Genomic DNA, 26,465 nt, shown 5'->3' with positions numbered 1-26,465 from the left:
ATTTCAGATTATAGTACAAACTCATCACCAGACAGTAAATAATACCACAGCTATCCATTTATACAGCATAGATTTATTTAGCACTTAACATGTCAGGCTCACTGATCCCTGCGGGCAGGAGGTTTACATTCTATTAGGAAATAAAGTAGGTTATTTAAATAATTATGTAAGTAAGTTACCACTTTCAAAAGTGAGATAAATGCTATGAAAGAAAGGTCTGGGCCAAGATACCTGGAATAAGAAACCTGGATGGGGAGGGGGCGGGTATCAGGCAGTGCTTGCAAACTGAAGGATGAAGCCTGAACTGGGCAAAGGGAACAGAAGCATGAACACTTTTAGGCAGAGGGAACTGCTCAGATAAAGGGCAATGGTAGGAGCCACAGGAACCGGAGAGACCCGGAGTACATGACAGGGCAGAGCAGCTAGGAGAGCGGCCCAGAAGAGGGTAGAGCAGTCATCAGATATTCCACATCAACCATTAGTAACAATTATCACAAGTACTATAAGGAAATGTCATGTTTCAAATATTGACATTTAAAATAAAGTTTGAAGACATTCTTAAAGGATTGCTGTTTTTCTATAAGAACGCTATGAGAGTTAGCAAACAGGAGGAGATAAGAAAGTAACAGTGGCACTGCACTCCACAAATGCGATATGATAATACCATGATGTAAAATAATATGTAATTCATAAATTCAGTATTTCACTTTACCTCTTACAAATATAAATTAGGGAAATCTGAATGCCACTCTTGGGCCCTAATAAAAGTACCAAAGTATTTTTTTTTTTTTTAATTTCAAACAAGTATTTGAAAAGAATTACTGGCTAATGTAATCACAAGGTAGTAAAAAGTAAGAAATAGGAATTATCTAAAATTCATAATATCTGATATAAACACACATAAACATACATGCCTATAAAACTGTCAAAGACGAAAACAGTAAGTTTCAGAGAGTTAAACTTGGTATCATTACAAAGGAATTGTAAAATGAGCTAAAAATAAAGTTGGTGACATTTAAAAAGGAAAACAATTTAAAATGTCATGCCATGCCAATCATACTTTACATGGAACCTAGAGCCAAAAAACCTGGATTTAAGTTTTGGTTTCTGGCTTCCTGACAAGCTTGGAGACCTTAGCAAGTCAAGTGAGCTGTCAATTTCAAGTTTCCTCATCAGAACCCACCCCCAACTCAGTGCGATTTTAAGATCAAATAAAATATTTGTTGTGAAATGCTTTTAAAAGTTTTAGAGTGCCACACAAGTATTAGCAATTTAGTCAATACTAAATTGGAAGCATAAAGTTTTTTTGTTTTTTTTGTTTTTTAAAGATTTTATTTATTTATTTGACAGAGACAGCCAGCGAGAGAGGGAACACAGGCAGGGGGAGTGGGAGAGGAAGAAGCAGGCTCCTAGCAGAGGAGCCCGATGTGGGGCTTGATCCCAGAACGCTGGGATCACGCCCTGAGCCGAAGGCAGATGCTCAACGACTGCGCCACCCAGGCGCCCCTGGAAGCATAAAGTTTTAATGTTGGAAGAAACTTGATAGATCATCTTGTCTAAAAAATTTGAGAGAGGGAATAAAGGGCCAGAAATGGCAAAGAAAATGTGCACTGCAGCTGCATTACACTTGTCAAGCTTGTAGAAATTCAATGCTATGTAATCAGGGGGGAAAAGGTAGCAGGGGAGGGGAGAGGAGAGAGGAACATGAACACTGTGAACAGTTTAGTGCGTGTCATGTGACCCGAGAATGGGTGCAGAGGGACAGACATACATGTGTTTTCTTCCTGGTGCTTCTCACAGTGACAGTACTCAAGCCTGAAACTTACGGAATGAACATGACCATGATTTGAAGGATTTCCTGACAGCTGAAAAAGTGAAATGCATTGTTAACTTGGCCAGGCAACTGCGGGTGTTAGATGCAATGACGACCTTAAGGAAGAAACTAAAGAATGAATTGAGAGCCTCAGAGAAAACTTACCAATGAGAAGTTGGGGAAATTGATAAAATCATCTATAAAATACACAGATGACACAATGGAAGAACGAATGAGTTGGAATCTCTACATTTGCTGAAGTCTTCCAAGGAACAGAATGTTTAAATAATTTAACTTCTAAATGTATACCTTCTATGGAATAAAGTGTCAAAATTACATATATTTTAAAGACATTAAATGAATTTTCATTTTACAAGCTGACTTGATTCTGTAGGATACATGATACTTGAGAAGGAAAAATACCATCAACAAAAGGTATTGTATTAGTTCCTGTGCCCTATACTAAGTCTAGTAAAATAACAGACCCCAGAAAAATGCACGGTGGGGGAAGTCCTGAACTAACAGCAGTTAAGGTAAAGAGGACCTATCAGACTGCAAATTAAATCTGAGTCCATACCATGACATGGTTGCTAAAAGGACGGATGCCACCTTAAGGCTGAGTTAACAACTACAAAAATGCCTAATAAAAAAACAACTTGATTATAGATATAATTGCATCTTAAATTATACTCAAGAACTTGTTCATTTCTGGTACAACAGGTCAGGAGGGGCATGGGCCAATAAAATGGCCTTTTCCAAACTTATTTGGCCATAAACTCTAACCTCCTCATACTCAACTCTCTTTTCATTTTTTCTTTTTTGTAAAGAAATAACTATTAATATCTCACCAAGTATTCCAAAGCACAGATTGGGAAGCACTATTTTAGAGTTTCCAGGAGATGGCAACAAGGAGGGTGAAAGATTTGGAAGCAAGTCTCAGGAAGAATGGGCAACTAACTGAGATAATTTGAAGAGACGCGTTCGGAGAGACAGGACAGAAAGCTGAATTAGAGTGCCACACGTGTAAGAAGGAAAGGACTCTGTGGGTTGCTCCAGAGAAGAGACCTGGCCAGTTTCAATGCAGCATATTCCAGCGCAGTACAAAGAAAGGGAAAAACATAGGAATGAGCTGCCTCACAATGTGGGGGGAGGCTAGTCACTAAGTATATTCCAGATGCTGTCTATCTGGTAGGGATGTTGGAGACCACATTCCTTGAGTCTATCACTGGAACAAGTTGATATTTCTAGATGCTCAGGAAAAAAAAAAATTTCCATGGTCATATTATTGGACATTGTCCCCTCTGTGACATCCATCACAATTTACATTAGTGTATAAGGGCACAGAGAAGTCCTGCAGTAAGGAAACCTGCAGACCTTGATTTAATGAAATGTTTTCCTAACTGACCTGACACTGGAACACTTTTCCTCCCCGAGCATTACCATTTGGAAATGGCAGAGGGTTAAGGGAGAGAAAGGGGCAGAATTAGATTAGATGTCCTTTAAGGTGACTGAGGACCAGTTTGAATCTCAGGAAATTATACTTAACAACTATTAAGTTAATAATCTATTATGAATATAAAACTTATTTTTCAGAAAGACTGATAAAGGAAATTGGCTCTTAATGTATATTTTCTTCTTAAAAAGAAATCAAATGCATTTAAATGAAGATTTACAAATAGAACCCAAGTTTCCAGTGAAAACCTAGTATCTAATTTGTTAAACTCACCGACCGCTGGATTTGTCTGACTGCCATGTTTCCAGGCCATCTCATAGTTTAAGGCAGCGTCTGTATATGCTTGCTCTTTTTCCATAATGTACCCCATATATTCATAAGCTTTGCAGCAAGACTGAAGGAAAATGGAAGATACATCAATAGATTAAACTTGATTTTATGGGGTGCTTAGGACTATAGAGGTCAACCACATTAACTCATTTAATTGGCACATAAAACAATGTTTTTCAACCTCAGCTATGCAATCAAATCATCTATGGGACTTAATAAAAGATTCTGATCAAACCTAACTCCCATTCCCCCAGAGTCAGGAATTGGGGGATGTGCAAGGGAATGTGTATTTTACAGTTTTTATTACAAATAATTTCAAGTTAAAATTAACAGTGCAATGAACCCCATTAGCCTGTATCTTCAACAATTAAATCATGACTAATACTGTTTTAACCTCTACCCCCTGCATACTTGTCCTGTATTAGGAAATAAAAAATTCTCAGATATTGTACCATCTCATTCATAAATATTTTAGTATGCTTCTTTAAATATAAGGACTTCCTTTAAACAGAACCACAGTTTATCATACCAAAAATTTAACAACTCCTTGATATTACTAAATATCCAGTCATTATTCAAATTTCAAATGGATTCAATATAATTTTGTTTTTAGTTTGTTAGGATGATGGGCCAAACAAGGCCCACACATTGACTGGCTGAAATGTCTCTCGACTTTCTTTTGATTTAGAGGTTTCCCTTCCATCTCTATGTCTCTTTTCTTGCAGTTAAATGTAGCAAACAAGAATTTTTATCCTCGAGTTTGTCACAGCCCAGATTCAGTTGAGTTCATCCTTGTGGTGCTTATGTAATGTATTCCTATGTCACTGATATCTGGAAATTATAATTAGATCTAGAGGTTTAATTCGATCTCGATCTCTGGGGAGAGAGGTGAAAGGACTTCATGGGTTAGTGCCCTGCTGAGCCACAATGGAGCCTGAGGCAAAAGGAAAAATGCACAACTCTGTATACATGTTTTTGTGATTTTTTTTTAATTGCTAATTTTTTCTCAAGCATTAATTTTTACAAATCAAATTGAAAAGTGGGGATATTGAAACTCACATTTTAACTTTGAATATTTTCTTTATACCCAAACAAAATTTATGTTATTTTCCTGACTTTAATGGGAGTAAATATGTCAATAATATTTCCATTAAAATGAAAAATACATAAAAACATAGATATGGATGGAGGCATACATTTTCCCTTTTGTTTCAGGCTTCAATACCGCTCAGCACCACACTGGCAGATGCTATTGATTTAACATTTTGATATTTTGGTTTAAAAAATATTGCATTAAATTATTTATAATAATCTTTTATTACAATTTATTATAATAATCTATAATAATCTTGATTAAATTATTATTTTTATCTACAGTGGACTGAATGTTTAAAAAATTCATATGTTGAAACCCTCACCTCCAGTGTGATGGTACCAGGAGATGGGATCTTTGCAAAGGAATTAGGTCAGGAGGATGGAGCTCTCATGAGTGGGACCAGTGTCCTTATGAAAGAGACCCCAGCCAATTCTTCGCCCTCTCCTTCCACCGTGGGAGGATACAACAATAAGCTGGCGGTCTGCAACCCAGAAGAGAGCCCTCACCAGCACTGAACCACACTGGCACCCTGATTTCAGACTTCCAGTCTCTAGAACTGGGAGAAACCAATTTCTGATTATAAGGCACCCTGTCTATAGCACTTTGTTATAGTAGCACCAGCTGCTGAAGATAATTCCTGACACTTAAAGTGCCCTTTTAAATTCTGGACCCAAGTGAGGGTGTGAGACTTGCTCACCCCAGTCTGGCCCCGTCACAGATGGCGTGTTCTTCCCTCAGGAGGCACATAATATCAGATTCTTTTTTTATGATGTTATAACCATTCATTAATTTATCAGGGATGGGAAATGGTGATAGTCTATCACTCTTTCTTCATTTATTAGCTGGAAAACATCTATCATGAGAAATGTCTCCTTTTATGCTACACTGTTACACAGTAGTATAGTTCACACAGATAAGTGCATAATGCCTTCCCTTTATTTGCTGGCTTTAGAAATAACAGTTCATCAGCATATTTCATTGGTGACCAATTAGGGTTTTTTTTTCTTTTTGGATCTTTGTAAACTCATGGATTTAAACTTATTTGGTGTGTTTCAATCCACTGCAGTTACTATTCTTACTGATAGTTAATGTGTTCCAACTTTGGCTAGTGTGAGTGTCTTCAAGTTGGCTCCTGAGTCCTTGACATGACTCTAATCATCTTCGATAGCTTCCTTGCCATCTGGTAGGACAAGATGGTCTAGTATCATCTTGTACATTTCTGTCCCAGATCTGGATGATCTCCATCTTTTAATTATACAATTCAAGGTTTCTAAGCTCTAGTTCCTGAATCTCAGGCTTCCAATATTGACATGTCTAATCAGCCAAACTGGCGCTTCTAAAGTAGCCCTCGTGTTCAACCTGCAATATATCGCTGTCAGTGTTCTGGCAAACTGAAACGCTATCTGTACTGAAGCCTTAATTCCCACGTAATCTTGCTTAATCCTAGACTAGGCATGGAAGGGTCAGCTGTCTGACAGTTTACATTTTTCTTTTTCCTTTTTTTCTTTTATTGAAGTACAGTCGACATACAATGTTACATTAGTTTTAGGTGTACAACAGAGTGATTTAACAAGTCTATACCTTATGCTACGCTCATCACAAGTGTAGTAGCTACCATCTGTTACCATACAATGCTCTTACAGTATCACATATTCCTTATGCTGTTACCTTTCGTCCCCATGACTTATTCACCCCATAATGAGAAGTCTGTATCTCCCATTTCTCTTCACCCATTTTGCTCATCCCCCTACTCCTCAGCCCTCTGGCCACCATTAGTTTGTTCTTTGAATTTATGAGCCTGTTTTTTGTTTGTTTGTTTAGATTTCACATGTAAGTGAAATCATATGGTGTCTTTCTCTGTCTGACTTATTTCCCTTAGCGTAATAACCCCAGGGCCATCCATGTTGTCACAAATGGCAAGGACTAATTCTGTTTTATGGCTGAGAAATATTCCATTGTATATATATGCCACATCTTCTTTATTCATTCATCTATCGATGTACACTTGGGTCACTTCTTTTTTTTTTGTTTTAAGATTTACTTATTTTAGAGAGAGAGACAGAGCATGAGTGGGGGGAGGGACAGAGGGTCTAGAGGGAGAGAGAGAGAGAGAAGCAGACTCCCTGCTAAGCACGGAGCCAGACGTGGGGCTTGATCTCAAGACCCTAAGATCATGACCTGAGCCAAAATCAAGAGCTGGATGCTTAACTGACTGAGCCACCCAGGTGCCCCACATCTGGGTTGCTTCTGTATCTCAGCTATCGTAAATAATGCTGCAATAAACATGGGAACGCATATGTCTTTTTGAATTAGTACTTCCATTTTCCCTAATGAAAAAATTCCCAGTAGTGGAATTATTGAATCATATGGTATTTCTGTTTTCAATATTTTGGGGAACATCCATACAGTTTTCCATAGTGACTGCTCCAATACACGTTCCCGCAAACTGCACAAGAGTTTCCTTCTCTCTACATACTTGCCAACACTTGTTACCTCGTCTTTTCGATTCTAGCCATTGTCACAAGTATAAAGTAATATTTCATCTTGGTTTTGATTTGCATTTCCCTGATGTTGAGCATCTTTTCGTGTGGCTATCAGCCACCTGTAGGTCTTCTTTGGGAAAATGTCTATTCAGGTCCTCTGCCCATTTTGAAATTGGATGATTTGGAGGTTTCTTGGTGTTGAGTTGTACGACTTCTCTATATCTTTGGATAGTAATCTCTTATTAAATATATCATTGCAAATATCTTCTCACACACATAGGTTGCCTTTTTGTTTGTTGATGGTTTCCTTCTCTGGGCACAAGCTTTTTATTTTGTCGTAATCCCAATAGTTTATTTTCATTTTGTTTCCCTTGCCTGAGGGGGTCCAGAAGTTTAGATTTTTCAAAACCTATTAGTGAGAATCTGTTTTTCAAGGACAATTTGACTTAAAATTAGATGTACAGACTATAAGTTGATAAATGGCTTGATGTTTTAGGTTTTTAAATTTCCTAAGAAAGTAATTTAATAGCATTAGATGATAACTCTTTAAAAAACAAAAGATCCACTTTGTAATCTAATTTGCTGAGAGTAAAACAGATTTACTATGATTAAAATTTTGAAGTAATTGCTATGAATCTGTAAAGATAAATATCCTCAAGTTTCTAAGTTGAGTACAATTATTTCTCAACAAATACTAACGAATTCTTAACTTAAAAAATGATATAAGAAGACCTTCTTTTTTTGTGACTAAACACAAAAATGCACTGTTACTAAAAGGCCTTGGATTTCTACAGACTTGAAGATTTTCAATTTCATACCTAAAGATAAGGACTTTTTAATAAACAAATTAAATGCCGAAAAGACTTTTACCCACAAAATATATTATGCATAGTGGATTCTAATAATGTGAGAACAACATGCAGCTGCAGAAAATTCATCTAGAGTATTTCTTAATACGAGGGACAGACGTCCGCAATTAACGTTCTTCTGCAATTTTCATTAGATCTGGGATGAGCTGGATAATCAGAGGCAAATGCTTGACATTCCACAAACACTTTCCATAAGTGGGGCATACCACAGCTGAAACTTGAAACTGCATAAATCTCTATCTTCCTTTATTTTCAAGAGCAAATGGCGTCTTTCTTCTTATTAATGTTATTTCCTGATGGTGGTAAGAATAAACATTTCATTTTCAAAAAACACACAAGAACCCTTAGAAATGGACCCACATTCTATAATAACCTACGACAGAAAACCTTCACACTGCAGGGTAACAGTTATTTTCAGTCACCTACCCTATTATGACGCAGGCACCGTTTCAGCAGCTCTTCTGCCATGTCGTATTTTGCTGATTGAATATAAATATCAGCAAGCAGCAGCCAACTCTTCTCAAAGTCCTCGGCATCAATTGGATTCCAGTTCATTTTTGCAATCCGCTTCAGCTGGTTTCTGGCTCGTGGTGTCTGTTTCAAGATCATATAAACTGTTGCCATTCCCAAAAGTGCTGGGATATGATCCTTCTGTAAGAACGCAAAACTTCAGACCCCCAGATCAGCAAACAAAGATGCCCTATGTTTAAAAGGAAACATGGCTAGTAGCAAAGGTTCCACAACAGGAGAAGTGGCCGGTGGACTCTGTATCTGGCTCCACACAGGTAACTGCGATATGGTCATTATTTAATACCCCAATTAATCTCACGCTGCCATGAAGAAACTTGGTCAGGCACCACCTGGTCAAAATAATCCAATAAATACGCAGATGCCATAACCACACGATTCAGACAATTAGGGCGACTTGATCTTTAATGGGACTGACTAGCTATTATGGTTTTATAGAGAAACAGAAAAAAACAAAATTCTATTTTAATATAATCCTAATCGAACATTTGTGTTTCAGATGCAGCATTTTGGCTCCTTAGTTCTTTTACTTGTAAAACAAGAATGAGATTGATTAACCTGCAAATGATATTCCTTACCCACATGACCTTCTATGGACTTCTCTATATTGACTTTTTATCAATACTGACTTCTATTGCTCCTTTTCCCTTCCTTCTTGTTTTATTCAAAAGTCTTTTCACCCAATAAAGTTTGACCAATGAAATATTATAAACAAGGCATGCGATTAATTCATCACTTGGAAATTATATGAAATAAACTCATGCCTTAAAATAGTCTTTTAAACTTAGAGTCTGTAGCTTTTTGATAGCGTCTGTAAAACACAATGTTCTTTTAGAGAGAGTTCGATGTCAGAAACTCTGTGAAACCAAAAAACTAATAAGAATTGGTATAAAATGGGAGCTATTGGTGATCTACCCAGGAAACCAACTTACCTAAGCAATATGTGTATATCCCTGACAAAGCTAGGGTGGCTTCTTACATTTCAGCAGAGGGATTGTGATGTTTTTATAAAGAGAAAGGCTTCAGGTTAAAATACAAATAAAGGATGGGCAACTGTGATAGAGTTAAAATATCGAGACTATAATAAAGGGGCGCTGTGAGATAGCAAGCTTGGGTAACCAATAAAGACCACTCAGAAGGAGAGAGTGGTTTGTTCATTGTCCAACACTGAACATGGTTGGAAGTCAGAAATAACCCTGGAATAGAGGAGGATAATTACTTAGAGCTCGATGAAAATAATTTTTTGGGAGATAAAACTTCTTTGGTTGTAATTCTATGCCTACCAACAAACTTCCAATATGTAATCTGTCCTCCTAATTAAGGAATGGCAAAAAGGTTTGAGTGCCAAATCCAGCCAATTGGTAGTAGATTCTGGAGACACAAGGGGTTTATTATCAATTACTGAGCACCCCTGCCCCCTGCCTCCTCCCATAGAAAGGAAAGAAAGCAAAGGCCTGCTCTGAATTTGTCAGCCAGGTCCTAGGACATTCCAAGCCAAGAAGAGTCTCATAAAAATGTCCAGATCTAGTCACATGAAAAATATCCCACACTATACATTTAAAAATAAGCTGTTTTTAAAATCACACACCTTGAGTTTGATTAGAATTAATCAATTCCTCACAGCTTCATCACTACTGAATGAACTCAAGAATAGTTTTTAAAAGTATAAACCTGAGTTCTAAACCCACGTGTCTTTTCTGGTGCAGACATCCTACGGTGTTCAGCTGGCTTTCCTCTGTCTTTGTCAGTCACTCTGAGCTGCAACAACTTGAGATCACAGAGGACAATACAGCCATGCAATAAACAACAAGGTGACAGGATGAAAGCAGGTGGAAACACTTTGCTTGGGTGTAATGTATCTGGTGCTGCTTCCTCCCCTGACTTCCTGTCACGTGACTCTTTTTCAATCAATCTGAATGCCACATAGTGTGAATATACAGGATGCTTCCTTGCCTCCTTGCCTTTGTTCTCTGCCCGTGAAAATGCAGTTTATTGCGGTTCTTCTTAAATCATACTTCTCCACGAAAGAGCCTCCCCACTCTCCTAATATTATTTCCTACAGTACTTTTACCTGCAGCTCTAGAATGGAATGTAATAGATTTTGGTTTCTACACAGTACGCTTTGCCTCATCTTCCCTGGATTATGATAAACTTGACAGAAGAGACCGTCCTTGGTTTTTTCTTTGTGATTCCCGCTGTGCCTAGTACCCACTGGCTGCTTAATGGATATTCATTATATATTCATTATATATATATATATATATATATATATATATAAATCATTTATATATATGTATGTATATATATATAAATAAATATATAGCTTATGAGTTAAAAGGAAAAAATGCAGGATAAAACTCATTGTTTCTGAAACTTCAGTTCATGCATCAGTCTTTGGCTGGTATGGTCAGTAGACAGATTTGAGGATAGCATATTACTAATCACGTAAGTAAGAATGGTAAAAATAAAGCAGTCTCACCAACATAAAAACCTGGTATTTCTAGGAAACAGCCGTGATGTCACTCACGGCTTTTGGTGTTCTCTCAAACCTCACACTTTAAGCTCTCTCTCCTACTTCAGGTCTCCATTTGTCAGCCACTGTCATCTACCTGCCGCCACGTGGCCCACCCCCTGAGAACACTACTTCACGGGCAGAAGGGCGCAGCTCTAGGAGGTCACTGCTGCTGGTGCTACCTTGCTGTGTAGTTCCAAGGTGGCTTACAGTGGTAATAAAATGCCATTTAGGATACTTGTTCCCAAATGGCAACAGGAGCTGTAGGTTCCCCAAAGCTCTCCCAGGTCCTGGGAGGCAGGAAAGGGGCCCCTGTAGGGAGTTTTTGGTAGCTTACTGCTACCACTGTGACCACTGAACCACAAGGAAACACAGCAAAGTTCTGTATATCCTCTGAGAGACACACATTTTGAATTTTCGGTGGCCTGCAACACTACTGAGTGGAAGAACATGAAACCCAATGAGTATGTTTAGAACCAGCTACCACCCACTGCTGATGGGGTGGGCGCCTAGAATCCCTGCCTTCATATCAAGCAGTTGAAGAAATACAGCACTATGTGAGGGAAGGAAAAACACAGCGCCCAGAGAGTGAGAAGGTGGATCTGAATGAGTTGAAAAGAGAAGAAAGCCTTTGCTCTAATTAGTATTATTGTTGTTTCTACTATTATTATTGCAGGGGGTTATTTCAGGGTTGCTAAAAAACACCATTATTCGCATGACTGAATTATAAGCTGTCAGTACCGATCCCATTTAGCCTTAGAGTTGGAAACACTTCAAGTCTGCCTAAGTGAAAAGGTGAGCTATCAAGGTAGCCAGGTGTTTATTTTCACTTAGTCACTTAAGTGAAACAACACAGAAATTCTCCAGACAATAAAGCCATTCCTTTGAGAGTTAATTGATGCCCTTTTGAAGAATTTCCTTTCTCTAGAATTTACCATTCTAATAGAAAAAATATATCAACAGCATATCAAAATAACAAAATAGTATCTTCTAGAAATGAAGGTATATTATGTAGAATTATGCCAAGCTATCAAGGCAATTTTTCCTTGTAATTAAGTCAATCTTCAGAAAATACCCAGCTAATTGAAATACATACATCTATACTGCCAAGGAAAGAGAATAAAGAGCTGAAAAACAAAACCTACTGACCTCAGATGTTGCTATTTCGGTGAAGGTATTCAATGCTTGCTCAACGTTAGACTTCTGTTTGGTAGCGACCAGGCAATAGTTTTCCATGATGCGAAGCTGCACGTGACCCTGAATGGTCTGCGGTTTTAGTTCTTTAAGGAGCTTTTCTGCTGTTCTCACTGCTAACTGCACAGACTCCTGCTTCTCACTTGAATTACTGGATACAATTAAAAATTAATCTCTTATGTCTATTACTCATGAAGTAAAATTCATTGAGATTAGAATGAGCCCTGGGGCACACTGGTTTCTTTTCTGTCACTAATTTGAAGTAATCCTCTCGCAGAATAGCACTCATTCTCTTCTAATACAAAGCGAACCACAGTTATAATGCATTACATTTAAACAAAATTAATATAGCTTTAATAAAACACCATTAAACATTTCTTCACTTTAGACTGAAGACAAAAATTGGACAGTATCTACGTGTGGTAAGTGTGTTCATTTCTGCTAATATAAAACTAGAATTCAGGATAAATAAGATCATATAATTACCAAGTGGCAGATCTACACAGAAGATGAAAGGAAAGAAAGGAGGGGGTAAAAAGTAACTGACCTTGCTGAAGCACCCACTATGTGCCAAGCACCACAGTATTTTTAGCGGCCTATCTGACTCTCAGAAAAGAAGCTACATATCTGGGGCGCCTGGGCGGCTCAGACGGTGAATCATCTGCCTTCCACTCAGGTCTCGATCCCACTGGGATGGAGCTGGCACCATGGTATCATCCACTCGCTGCTCAGCAGGGAGCCTGCTTCTCCCTCTGCCCCTCCCCCCACCCTGCTCGTACATTCTCTCTCTCTCTAATAAATAAATAAAATCCTAAAAAAAAGAAACAATATATCTGTCAAAAGGTTATAAATTTCAAATGCAATAATTTGAATATGTAATATCAATTTTATTTTAAAAAATATCTAAATCAATTAATAAAAGGAAACTAAATTCTCAAAGCCCAATCACTAAAGCCATTGGTCTTTTTCTCAGGCTTTAGGCTTTATCTTCTCTAAAACACTTCACGTTGTTAGCTACCTTCTTCAAAGTTCCCCTCCTTCGCCTTCCGTAACATTACACAGTTTGGGGTCTCTTTCTACCACACTGATTGCCCTTTTCTGACATCCCTTCCCCCTCCCATCCCCTCAAACGTCAGCATGCCCAAAATTTAGTTCTCAAACTTCTGTCATTGCATTCTATTTGCAAAGAGGTCATTCACTGGGCTCCAACTGTCTACTCTGAGCATCCGTCGTCCCCCAAACCTCTTATCTCTAGCTGTGACCTCCCTCTTGAGTTCTCGTTTTCAAATAGTTTTCAACTATTTGCTAGAGATTTCCAGGAGGACAGCCTATAGTTGCACAACAATACGTTACCTTAACCTTTCTAACACAAACTTACGTTTGCTCTAAAACTTTCAGTGGTCTCTATAATCCGAAGCCTTCAAATCTGTCATTAAAACCTCTTAGCAGTCTGGTTCTAATTTTCTCTCACTCCTCTGTTCATCTTCCCCCGATGGCTTTGCACTGCTAGGATTTCTATGAATTCTTGTAATACTTACTATCCATTCCGCCCATTTCTGTTTTGTCAGAGACTGGTTTCAGATATTGTCTTGCCTCCTAGGTAGATTACATGCTCCTGAAGGCAGAAACTACCTTATATACCTTATACATTTACATCTTCATATACCCCGTCATGCCTTGCCCAATTCAAGAACAGCAACAAACACAGGTTGATAGCAGTAACACCATTTATCCGCAGTGCACTACAGGGGCTACCAGCAAGAGCTTTGCAGTCACACAGAACTCAGTCCACATCTTGCGCCCACCATTTACTACTACATTAGACAGGTTAACTCTGAGCTTAGTTCACAACGCTGTTGCAGGCGGCAAATAAGACAATGCATATGAAGTATGAAGCACAGGGTATGGCATACTACCATTTGCTAAGGGGTTACTATTATTGTGTGGACAGCTTTTGCTAAAGTAATCAAATTCTACAATTTATCTTCTTCTCAACAGAGCGACTAGGGGAGGGTCTTTGTAACATGCTTATTTTGATTTCAGAAAACTCCTAAAAGCATCTAATGCTTGTTTCAGAGAACAGCTATTCGAGCTATGATTTTTTCATCTGACCTTTCATTAGTGCTGTCCTAGAACTGAGCCCTCTTTTAGAAGGTAGCCTTGCTTATCACCCCTAATAAGTGTTTCAAGAAAAGGGATAATTTGTCAAAGGATAACTCACCCCAGGTCTCCATCCAGATTTTCAAATACTTCACCTCCAACAGTTTCGTTATCTGGATTCAGGCAGATTTCTATCATATTATAAAGAGCATTTTGGCCCCAGTCACTGTCTTTCCGAGCTTTATTAAAATGTCGAAGGGCATCATTTGGTTCTCCAGTATACCTTGTTAGATGTTTAAAAAAAATCACTTATTTCAATCGTTGACTACAAACTTTAAGTCATTTATGATCTCTTTGGTAAATAAAATTATTAACATATCTTAAAATGTAGATCTATCTTAAGACAAAGGAAAGGTTATTCTACTTTATTCACAATGAGAAAAAAAACTATTATGTAGGATTTAGTCACCAATAGATTTACCAAAGATATAGTCCTTTACAGTATTGAAATCCTGGCTCCAATTTTGCTCTGGAGTTACGTTTTTCAGCCATTAAGAAAAATCTTGGAACGTCGTCAAGTTTTCCACATCTTCTCAGGAAATCAATTAAACGAGATAATGTCATGTAATTATCTAGAAACAAAGAATATTTGTGATATAGACATCATATCTCTTGTTTTGACGGTTATAATCCTACTTCATTAAAGTATAGTTTGCTTCAAATGAAGTAGAATTTAAATACAATCAAAAGGAATGCCTTAGGGGTTATAAAGCCCTAAAGAGACTATATGAGCAATTGGATAAGGTTTTGGTTGGTCTGGACAGTGACAGAAGCTAATCTATAAAATACAAGCCAATCTATAAAAATGTACATTTGTTGTAACTTAATTTGCAACTGTTTCTGGGAACGAAATCTAGGAACAGTCTCTGCACTGGTCATCTAAACTCTAACTGTAAAATTCAGGAGGATTGATGAGATTGCACAGGGCCAGTCTATCTCTGACCTCCTTACTGCGGCAAGGAAGGGGATGAGAACAGTACCTTTTGATTAAAACGTCTGGGGTGGGCTATTAGAAATTTTACTCCAGACTTTCCTTAATATGCATATGTGACTAATGTACTAGACGCTAACTTACCATAATTTAACTGTAACAAATTACTCCCAGTGTTTTAATCCTATTTTATCTTCTAAGAAAAAAAAATTAATTTAGTTCTTTGTGGTGTCAGGTATAATTTCCTGGCAGATTCCTAGAAAGCCTTCTTCTCCCAATTCTATCTAGTTCTTTTGCATCCCTAAAATACCAAGTTTTGAGAAAAATTTAATAAATATTTTTAAGACTGTAAAAATAATGCAGAGACACTTTAGAAAATTTGGAAAAACACAGAAAAAGAAAGGTATAAAGAAGAAAAAAAAATCACTCATAGTCCCACCAACTAAAGATGACCACATTTTGGTACTTTTCCTTTCATATATTTATGAGTAAAAAATCATCCTATCAATATTTAAAAACACGTTTCTTTGCTTACATATATATAAAGCTAAAGTCACACTTGGGGTTTTAACTTTGGTTCAACATTGGTACAGTAAACATTTCTCAAATGTCAATAAATGGTCTTCAAAAACATGATTTAAATGGCTGCATAACAGTCTATTATATTGATGGTTCCCATCTTATTTCTCTGTAGTTGTCCTTTGAAGGTATTTGGGCTCTCAAGTTTCAGTTAGCACAGAACTCATAGGAGATTCGCAAAAATCCTCATTATATAAGCTATGCTGATCTTGTTTGTAGGGTTAAAATTCAAACACACAAACAAAAACCTTTTAAGCAATTTATCTTTGATTTTAGGTTCTAAGAAGAGAAAAATATCATACAATCCAGCAAGTCCACTCCTGGGTATATATTCAAAAGAACTGAAAGCAGGGAAATCAAGCAAATATCTGTACATCAGTGTTCACGGTAGCATCACTCACAATAGCCAAAAGTGGAAAGAACCCCTATGTTCGTCATCAGATGAATGGATAAATAAAAATGTGCTGGATATATATATGTACACACACACACACACACACACACACACACACACACACTGGAATATTATCTGGCCTTAAAAAGGAAGGAAATTCTGACACATGCTACAACACAGATGAACCTTGAAAACATTATACTAAGTGCAATAAGCCAGGCGCAAAAGGACAAATACCATGTGGTTCCACTTTATATAAAGTATTCATAGCAGTCAAATTCATAGAGAGGTAGAATGGTGGTTGCCAGGGGATGCGGAGAGGAGAGCATGGGGAGTCAGTGTTTAATGGGTACAGAATTTTAGTGAGGAATGATGAAAAAGTTCTGAAGATTAATGGTGATGATTACAAAATACTTTGTATCCTTAATCCTTTGTATACTTAATATCCTTGAACTGTACATTTAAAAATGGCTAAAATGGTAAATTTTATGTTATGCACTTCATATTATTGTAATAAAAAATATTTTAAAAAGAACCTCTGTAGGCTCTGTATCTATCTACTCTATTGTATGATGTCAAGATAATCCAGTTTATGATGACAACATCATCATTTGCCTTCCTTGGCCTATAATCTTGGGTCTCAAGATTTTGTTCTTCCTGCCATTTGGCATCACAAAAAGCAGAGCATGGTAAGACGATAGCTTCAGAAAAAGAGGATTCGAGTATCGGTCTTGTCTTTTAGCTATGCAAATTCAAGCAAATTATTCAAATTTTCTGAGTCAAGAATTACTTATTTTCTTAAAATAGGATTATAATATTGACCCTCAAAATGTCATTGAGACCAAATTAAATAAGGTCATGAAAGAGCTTTAAAAATACAATGGTCTTGGGTTGCCTGGGTGGCTCAGTTGTTAAGCATCTGCCTTTGGCTCAGGGAGTGATCCTGGGGTCCTGGGATTGAGTCCCGCATCGGACTCCCTGCTCCGCTGGGAGCCTGCTTCTTCCTCTCCCACTCCCCCTCCTTGTGTTCCCTCTCTCGCTGGCTGTCTCTCTCTCTCTGTCAAATAAATAAATAAAATCTTTAAAAAAAAATACAATGGTCTTTGGGAATATTTACAACTCTAAAAGTCTTGATAGGAACTAGGGACAACTACCTGTGATAAAGTCACAGAATCTAGAAGCTGTATTGGATTACGCAGGACATAAAGGTTAAAATTTCTGGCCAAAGTTTTTTTGTATGATATTGCTAATATTATCTAAAGTTAACTGTGGGAGGCCAGGTGATAATTATCACCTTCTAATATTACTGAAATGTATTATTAGTTCAAATTATAATTACCACTGATAGATTAAATTACATTAACTTGTCTCTTGGTTAACCATGAAATTTGACAGCAGGCAAATTTCTGTACTTAAGGAACCCATTGAAAAGTGAAATGTATTACATTCTAAAAAACCTTAGCCCGTACTTATTGATGGATAGTGAGAAAATATGAAAATAATTACAGCGTGATGTCACGTGGCATGAATGAAGTGCTATGAATTACAATGCACAGATTCCTCACTTTGCCTGGAGGCAGGAGGTTTCACACAGAATCAGACTCATGGGCAGCCTGAACGCTAAGAGGAGGACCTTGCCAGACAGACACAGACATTGCAAGAGGCCGACCGTGCCTGCAGAGAGAGAGCAGTGGAGCACGGGGAGTGCTAAGTCCACGGTTGCTAGATATTAAGGTGGAGGACAAGGGCTAAGAAATACAGATGGACCAATAATTTAGGGCCATCTTATTATCAAAACAATGCTAGGATTTTAGACTCTACCCTGGAGAGCCACCCTAAATTCTTAAGCAAAGGAATAGCTTCTGATCTATGAAAGTAGTATGACAGTCCTATAAAGGTGTGGAGCAGCAAGAGCCGAGAGGCTGGAAGGTGAGCGGGGAAACTGCACTGTCCGGGGCCAGAGGGGGCAAAGGCCCTAATTCGAGCAGGGGGCTAGGACAGGGCAGACTGCATGGGACAGCAGGCTCTTCAGCACACAGAACTGATGGGGCTTGGGGGGGGGGGGGGGCAGGATGATGTGGAGATTTTGAGAGAGAAGTGTCACCTGTCAAGAGAAGAGTAATTCTATCTATAAGAAGGATTCTCTACTAGCTAGGTTAGGTCAAATTAGACAGTACATTTCTGAGGTAAGCTAAAATACAGCATTAACTTAAGGTATAGCACATGCTGCTAAGGCTGACCCACAACTCATGCAGAAAGTAGAGATACGCAATTCTGAGAAAACAGACCTGCGAATGGAGTCCTTTTAGGAATAAAGCAAAGAATACATAAAATATGACAAAGACAATAACAATTTTCTTAACATTTTGTATTTTTAAATGACCACGTATTTGAGTCATTCATTGATCCATTCAACCAATAAACATTTCTTCTGCACCATCTCCTTCCAGCTGGAACCATTTCTAAACTGTCTAGAGGCCAGGAAGAGAAAGCGCGTGCAGTATGAGAACGGAGCAGTGATAATCAACGTGAGACGCTGGCGGACGGCTGAGCCCAGGTGGCAGCAGCACAGCAGGTAAAAGGTGACGGGATTCCAGACAGACCTTGAAGGGAGAGCCAGCAGGGATCTGCTGACAGGTGGGATGTGGTAGAGAGAAAGATGAGCCAAAGGTCACTGTAAGAGCTGGGGCTGCTAACTGGGAAATGGTAATGCTATTTACTGAGGAGAGAAACGGAGGAGGAGCGGATTTGAAGGGAGGGAAAGATCAACCGTTCTCCGTGGACATGTTAAGCTGGAGATGCTCTGCGACAGCTGAGTGGGAAGAGAAACAGACGGTGGTGCGTGTGAGGCAGCACTGGAGATGCACGTCTGCAAGACACCAGCACACACATAGGACATAAAGCCATGGGCTTGGATGAAGTCACCCAGTGGGCTGAGTGTATAAAAAAAGAGAAAAAGTTCAAGAGCCAAGGTCTAGAACATTCTGAGATTTACAGGTCATAAAGAGAAAACAGATCGAACAAAGGAGGGGACAGCAGAAAGAAGAAAACCCAGGTAAGCCTAGCACCCCAGCAGGGAAGTGGAGACAGTCCCTCGCGAGGGCAGGGAGAAGCTGTGCAGAGCACGACGGCAGGCAGCGCATGCGAGGAGCTGAGAAATGAACGCGGACCCGTGGACCCGCAGCTGGGAAGTGGCCGGCCGCCCTGCAGGAGCCGCTTCCCTGGACTGCAGGAGCGGGGCAGACAAAGGGGATGCCGCTCAGCTGGAAACTGCTTCGAGGCAATTCGCCAGAAAGGGAAACAGAAGAATGGAGCAATCATTGGAAGGAGAGTTAAGAATCGGTTTTTATTTATTCATACATTTAGCAAGGGGCTATCACAGCATGTTTGTACGCAGACAGGGAAAACAATGGTGGTGCAGGAGATAGAGAAGTCAGGAGGAAAGTGCTCAAGGAGGTGAGGGGTGGTGTCCCGGGCCCACAGGGAGACACTGGCTGCAGGGTGGGATGGCAGAGCTGGGGAGGAAGATGGCTGGGAGCAGGCAGACTTGGTGACAGGTGAATGGAGACGTTCTCTTTCAGTTGCTCATATTTTCCTACTCAAGTAGGAGGCAACATTTTCAGCTGAAGACAAGGAAGGGGCAAAGGGGACTGGAGGTTTGAGGAGGGAGGAGAAAGCGTAAAAAGTAGTTGGAGTGAGTGAAATCATTAGAGAAATACAGCAGGATGGCCAGGCAGCACCTGAGGGCCCACTGGGGTCTGTGGTCATCATTCAAAGCGAGGCCAATCCATGGTGTTGCATTTTCCTTATAGCTATTTCTGCTGCTCAGGGGTAAGTGTGGAATAAGTAGATAGCAGAATTCAACCGCGGCTCCCATAACAGCCAAAAAGAGGAAAAAGAAGTCATTGTGTTAGAAAAAACATAATCCGTGGATATTTACCTGGTTTGCGTTCTAAAAGCTGCTGTAAATGGAACACTGCTTGTTCATAGTCCTGTTTTCTGAACATGAGATCTGCCATCATCTATAAAGGTAAAAGTTGGTTCTAAAAATATTGCCATATGTTTTAAGAAAGCACATCTTTACAATCAAATAGATTTAGGGCTATGCAAACACATGAAAAACACAAAGAGGGCAAAGATTATAAAAAAGAGCCATTTAAAATTCAAGTATACCTTAAGCAAATTAGCACTGATATCAGCCTAACAGAATATAATTAAGGATGTGAAACAGATCGCCCTATTCGCAAAACTTTATTTTTAGCAAAAAATATGTTTCAAGTGGTTATTTTAAAAACAGAAATTTGAAGGGAATTGCACGCTCTATGTGTTATCATAGAAAAAATGCCTCCCTGGACTTGGCTAAAATGATGAGAAGATTTTAAAAAAACCAAAACACTCTTAAGCCCTAAATATTTCAAAGGAATTTAAAATGAGCAAGATCTACTGAGCTTTTCTTATTGTGTGTTTTAAAAGGGATACGTTTTATTTTTCCTTTTAGTTACAATAATAACTTTCAGTGAACCTCACGCACTGTCATCTACGTAGCTGTTCGCAAGCTAATACCTCAACCCGGGCAAAAACGAGAAAGCAAAGCAGACTCGGAAACACACCATCTTAGAATGATATACGAAGTTTTTTTCTATAACTCCAAAAGTCCCACAGAAACTTTTAAATGAGTTCAGCGTGTCTGGGTAAGTACTTAAAACTCAGTCTTTAGCAAATTATAGCTTTTATCACATGAACTCCTCCTGACCAAGTACCCTCTTAGGCATAAAGATAAACCAGCTAGGCCCGAAAGGGCAAGTAAAGGCCAGATCTAGGTCTACCATTCTTATAAAACAAAAAGACTCTTGGTCTTTATTGCTAGAATATACTAATAATGTCAAAAGTACTATTTTTTTCCAAAAGCCAACACGAGCTAGGTCTCCCACGTACTAGTTTTATCGGGTAAAATTTGAAACTTCCCCATGGACTATCAAACACATTGGAATATCAAACACAGTGCCGTAAAGGCACGGCGGTGTTGTGGACTCACCATGGTGGCAGCTTCATTGTCCTGGTCACTCTGGAGAAGCATAGCACAGTGCCGCAGGCAGGCATCGGGCTCATCCTGCGCCAGGTATAATCGCGCCAGCTCCAACATTATCTACAGAAAAAGCGCAAGATCAGTCTGAAACTGCTTGGAATAAAACATGAGTAAGGAAAATGTCTGGACACAGATTATGCCATTGACCAAAAGTGAGTGCAATAAAAATGCCAAGCATGAGAGGCAGGAACACTATAGGCAAGTGTTTTATGCTGGAAAAAAAGGGAAAAACGGTGGTAACTCACTTGAAAGGGGGAGAGACACAAAGCATTGTGAAAAGAACACTGGTCTTAAATCAGAGTTTAGATTCTAGTCCGGGCTTCTCCACAATGGGCCCAAGTCCCTGTTACCTCTCTACACCTGTTCTCGCATTTGAAAAATAAAAAGCTTGAGGCAGATATTCTAAGGTGTGCTTCAGATCTAAAACCATGTTTCCAACTACCTTAGCCACCACTAAACAAGGTACCTGTTTGGTTATGCCTTAAAGGTTATTTTTGCCTTACATCTGAGTTGTATTCATTTTAAAATATTCAATTTAAAACCTTAAATTCTTTTTTTTTTTTTAGGTATTCAATCAGAAATACTTCCATTTTTTTAAACTACCCATGCTTTTTTTAAATAATATTTTTTATTATATTATGTTCGTCACCATACAGTACATCCCTAGTTTTTGATGTAAAGTTCCATGATTCATCACTTGCGTATAACACCCAGTGCACCATGCAATATGTGCCCTCCTTAATATCCATCACCAGCCTATCCCATTCCCCCACCCACCTGAAGCCCCCAGTTTGTTTCCCAGAGTCCATAGCCCCTCATGGTTCATTCCCCCTTGTGTTTACCCCCCCTTCTTTCCTTTCTTCTCCCACTGATCTTCCCACCCCTTATGTTCCATAAATGAGTGAAACCATATGATAATTGTCCTTCTCTGCTTGACTTATTTCGCTTAGCATTATCTCCTCCAGTCCCATCCATGTTGCAGCAAATGCTGAGAAATCATTCTTTTTGATGGCTGAGTAATATTCCATTGTATATACGGACCACAGCTTCTTAATCCAGTCATCTGTTGAAGGGCATCTCGGCTCCTTCCACGATTTAGCTATTGTGGACAATGCTGCTATGAACACTGGGGTGCCTTAAATTCTAACATATGGCTGTCTTTTGTTCTACATCATGAAATAAGTCAGTCAGAGAAAGACAAATACCGTATGATTTCACTCATACGTGGAATTTAAGAAACAAAACAAAAAAGCAAAGGAAAAAAAGAAGAGAGAGAGGCAAACCAAGAAAGACTCTTAACCACTGAGAACACACTGATGGTTACCAGATGGGAGGTGGGGTGGGGGGATGGGTTAAACAGGTGATGGGGACTAGGGAGGGCACTTGTGATGAGCACCGGGTGATGTATGGAAATGTTGAATCACTATATTGTAAACCTATAACTAATATTACCCAGTATGTTAACTAACTGGAATTTAAATTAAGAAAAAAAGTATTTCGCCATATATAAGTTTATTTAAAAAATCAGTCATCTATCAAGATCTGAGAGAGTAATAGGATTTTAGTTTACATAACCAGAGGACATAAAGAAGTCTTGTTTTTTTTTTTATTTTTTTTTTAAGATTTTATTTATTTATTTGACAGAGATAGAGACAGCCAGCGAGAGAGGGAACACAAGCAGGAGGAGCGGGAGAGGAAGAAGCAGGCTCATAGCGGAGGAGCCTGATGTGGGGCTCGATCCCAGAACGCCGGGATCACGCCCTGAGCCGAAGGCAGATGCTTAACTGCTGTGCCACCCAGGCGCCCCCATAAAGAAGTCTTCTATACCAGTATTATCCTTACGTTTATTCTCATGCTGAGCCACCTGAGGTAAGAGATCCAATCTAGTCACTTTTTTTGCCCATCCAGCACCAAACAGCAGTTGAAACACAGGGGTACACAACAGCAGTTTAGTCAACTGAACTGAATCGTCTAGATCCAGATATTCAAGATTGAGAAATTGTTTTAAAGTGATTATTAAAACACAGAGTAACATCAACAAAACCAAAGAGCTTACAGATTTACTTTACATCACTTGTTCCATAATAATTTTTAAACTCTAACATTATTAATTTAAGGCATCATATAAGTATTTCAAAGAATTTCTAGAAACGGTATTTATTTTTTGGCTTGTATTTTTATTACATTTCTTTTTTTACAAATCAGCTGGTAAGAATTTTACATTTGGGGCAACAATGTAACAGATGACATCTGGAATAAAAGGTGGTGAAAATTTTATAAAGGTACTGACCTTATTATCTGTTTCACAATGAACAAGAGCCTCTCTATAAAACTTAATTGCCTTTTCATAGTCTCGCTGAGCAACAGAGTGTTTTGCAATCCCTGCACAAATTTCAGCCGCCAAGTGCTTCTGGGCAGGAGCTGCGTCTGGCTGTTCCATCTGAACGCGCTTTAGTACCCGAGCTTGTAACTCTCGAGCCTAGGAAAAAAATAAGGATAAAAAGGAATTTAAAAAAGAAAGAGAAAATAAACAATTCTCAATAACTCACACACAGCATAATTGTACAGAAGATCTATTTAAGCATTATTGGCCCTCAATCTAACAAAGTCTGATCCGAAGAAAATGTCTTAATTGCGGTCTTACACATGCGCTTGTTTGCAAATGTGCCAGCGTGCACATAGCTTTCCAACCGAACTATAAGAAAATTACTGAGTCTTTTCCCACTGTTGCAAGGATTATGTACAGAAAGCTCACGAAGGAGGAAATTTAACCATGAAACATATTTGAAAAAGAATCCAGATGCTGTAATTAAATAAGTGGAAATGTAAAATGTTTATTAAATTAATAAATTAGAATCTAAAAATCATTAAATCAAATATTGGCAGGTTTCAGAGGGCAAGTACACCAAATATTGCTGATGGCATACGAATGAGTCCAATCTTTCTGGAGAGTACCCTCCAGAAAAAAAACATGCTAACTTGATAAAACTAACCAGACTATTGCACTTAGTAGTTCCACTTTTAGGAAGGTATTATGGATATTACTTAGAAGAAAAAAGGAAACATGTTGTCTATTTTAAGGAAAAAACAATCTCTGTTATTTGCTGTAAGAAGAAGAAAAGAAATAACAACAAAAACCCAGAAATCTGAAAGCCACTCAAATGTCTATGGACAGGGAAATGACTAATCAAATTGACGGTGTGTATATGAGGTCCAATGCTACGCACAGATACCCAGGAAAGAGGCAGGGCTCTCCCTCCAGGTAAGAATGTAGAGTACGCTGCTAAACGGGAAGAGTGTCAGCCTTTTCACCTACACGTTTGATTTCTGAGACACTGAGACCTTCCTTTTGTAAGTGACAGAGAAATCCTATGTTTTAGGCCTTCACAATACAATTTAACTTTGGGCTATAGATAAGCATCCACTAATGCATTCATGCATTCATTTAACAAAGAGTAATGCCCACCATCTGCCACGCATTCTGCTACACACAGGGAGCCCTTCTGGGGACTCCTGTCAAAATGCTGGTTGACAACTGGTATTTGATGAAGATGGTCTAAAGCTGAGTATTCTTTAGAACCACGGGTCATAAAATTAATTTAAGGCATCATAATAAGCATTCTTTTGGAAATGAAAGAGGAAAGATTAGAAAATAATGGTGTATGTAGCATGTGGTAAAGGTTAATACTGTTTCATGAAACTTTTATTTTGGTTATATTAATGTGTCTTTATTTAAATACAGAGATATGTGTACATTTGCGTATTTCATGTTTTTTTATTTATGTAAATATTGGTGTGCATGGTTTTGCACACAGGTGCACACACACTCATAGACAAAAAACTCTGAAACAACTGGTCTAAATAGCGTGATAGTAGCTTTCCGTTTCACAGTACCTTTTATACGTGTTGTGCCACCTTAATTATTAATTCTGCCTTCTTCCCTTTCAAAAGTATTTTGACTTGAATGATAAATTCTACGGCCACCCTAGATCTAAAAGATATACAATTCATTCTCCGGATAGTCTAATTTTTATCTCTGCATCAACTAAATCTCTACAAAATCAGATAAGACCTCATTAGCTTAACTTCCTAGAGAAACACATTTATAAGTTAGATTTTGTGATGCTTTGCATTTTTTCTTTTTTAAAAAAAGATTTTATTTATTTGAAAGGGATAGAGAAAGAGAGAGCAAGCATGAGTTGGGGGAGAAGCAGAGGGAGAAGGAAGCTCCCACTGAGCAGGGAGCCCAATGTGGGGCTCAATCCCATGACCGAGACCATGACTCGAGCTAAAGGCAGACGCTTAACCGACTGAGCCACCCAGGCGCCCCTATGCTTTGCATTTTCTTAAAGGTAAATAATCAGAGCAGATTTTTTGAGCAAAAATTCTTTGCATTTCTTATTAAAGGCATTTCATAAAAGAATGCTCAATTATTATAAGTACATACAATGATCATTACAAAACATTTTCACACAGAATAAAATTTTCTTAAAGAATTGATACCATTGCCTATGTTTTTCCTTGGATTCCAGAAAGATCAGAACTAAATTTAATTATCTGTTACAAAACTATGTTAACGTTGATTGTCAATGCATTTACTTTTCTCTCCCCCTTATTTTGTAAATTCCTTAAAATCCTTGGGTAAAATGAAGTGTAAGCATCTTACTCCATAGACTTCTTAATTTTTCCTTTCTATTTCAATAGTTTTATTGTATACATATCTTACAGAAGATCACACTGAAATAAAATATACCAATAAAATCAGAATATCAGGGGTGCCTGGGTGGCTCAGTCAGTTAAGCATCTGCCCTCGGCTCTGGTCATGATCCCAGGGTCCTGGGATCGAGTCCTGCATCCTGCCCTCTGCTCAGCAGGAAGCCTGATTCTCCCTCTGCCTACCTACCACTCTGCCTACTTGTGCGCTCTCTTTCTTTCTCTCTCTCACTGTGTAAAATAAATTTAAAAATTTTTAAATATTTTTATTTATTTTTGTGAGAGAGAGAATGGGGGGAGGGCAGAGAGAGAAGCAGGCTCCCC

At 38.5% G+C, this 26,465-nt stretch overlaps 1 protein-coding gene across 1 annotated transcript in view; it reads right to left on the bottom strand.

The window, feature by feature from the left end:
• The window catches only part of TTC21B (tetratricopeptide repeat domain 21B), a 73,045-nt gene that overhangs the window by 2,205 nt on the left and 44,375 nt on the right, over nucleotides 1-26,465 (bottom strand). The window contains exons 20-27 of the mRNA XM_040644320.1: nucleotides 23,719-23,907; nucleotides 21,378-21,488; nucleotides 20,283-20,364; nucleotides 14,860-15,010; nucleotides 14,500-14,661; nucleotides 12,234-12,429; nucleotides 8,471-8,695; nucleotides 3,540-3,660 (exon numbers count right to left, since the gene is read on the bottom strand). Coding sequence (XP_040500254.1) covers nucleotides 3,540-3,660; nucleotides 8,471-8,695; nucleotides 12,234-12,429; nucleotides 14,500-14,661; nucleotides 14,860-15,010; nucleotides 20,283-20,364; nucleotides 21,378-21,488; nucleotides 23,719-23,907 — 1,237 coding nt within the window. The remainder of the gene's footprint in view (nucleotides 1-3,539; nucleotides 3,661-8,470; nucleotides 8,696-12,233; nucleotides 12,430-14,499; nucleotides 14,662-14,859; nucleotides 15,011-20,282; nucleotides 20,365-21,377; nucleotides 21,489-23,718; nucleotides 23,908-26,465) is intronic.

Source organism: Ursus maritimus, unplaced genomic scaffold (assembly GCF_017311325.1).
Source record: "Ursus maritimus isolate PB19 unplaced genomic scaffold, ASM1731132v1 scaffold_1, whole genome shotgun sequence".
NCBI lineage: Eukaryota > Metazoa > Chordata > Mammalia > Carnivora > Ursidae > Ursus > Ursus maritimus.
Note: the sequence above shows the minus strand (reverse complement) of the source record. Positions and strands in the feature narration are given on the sequence as shown.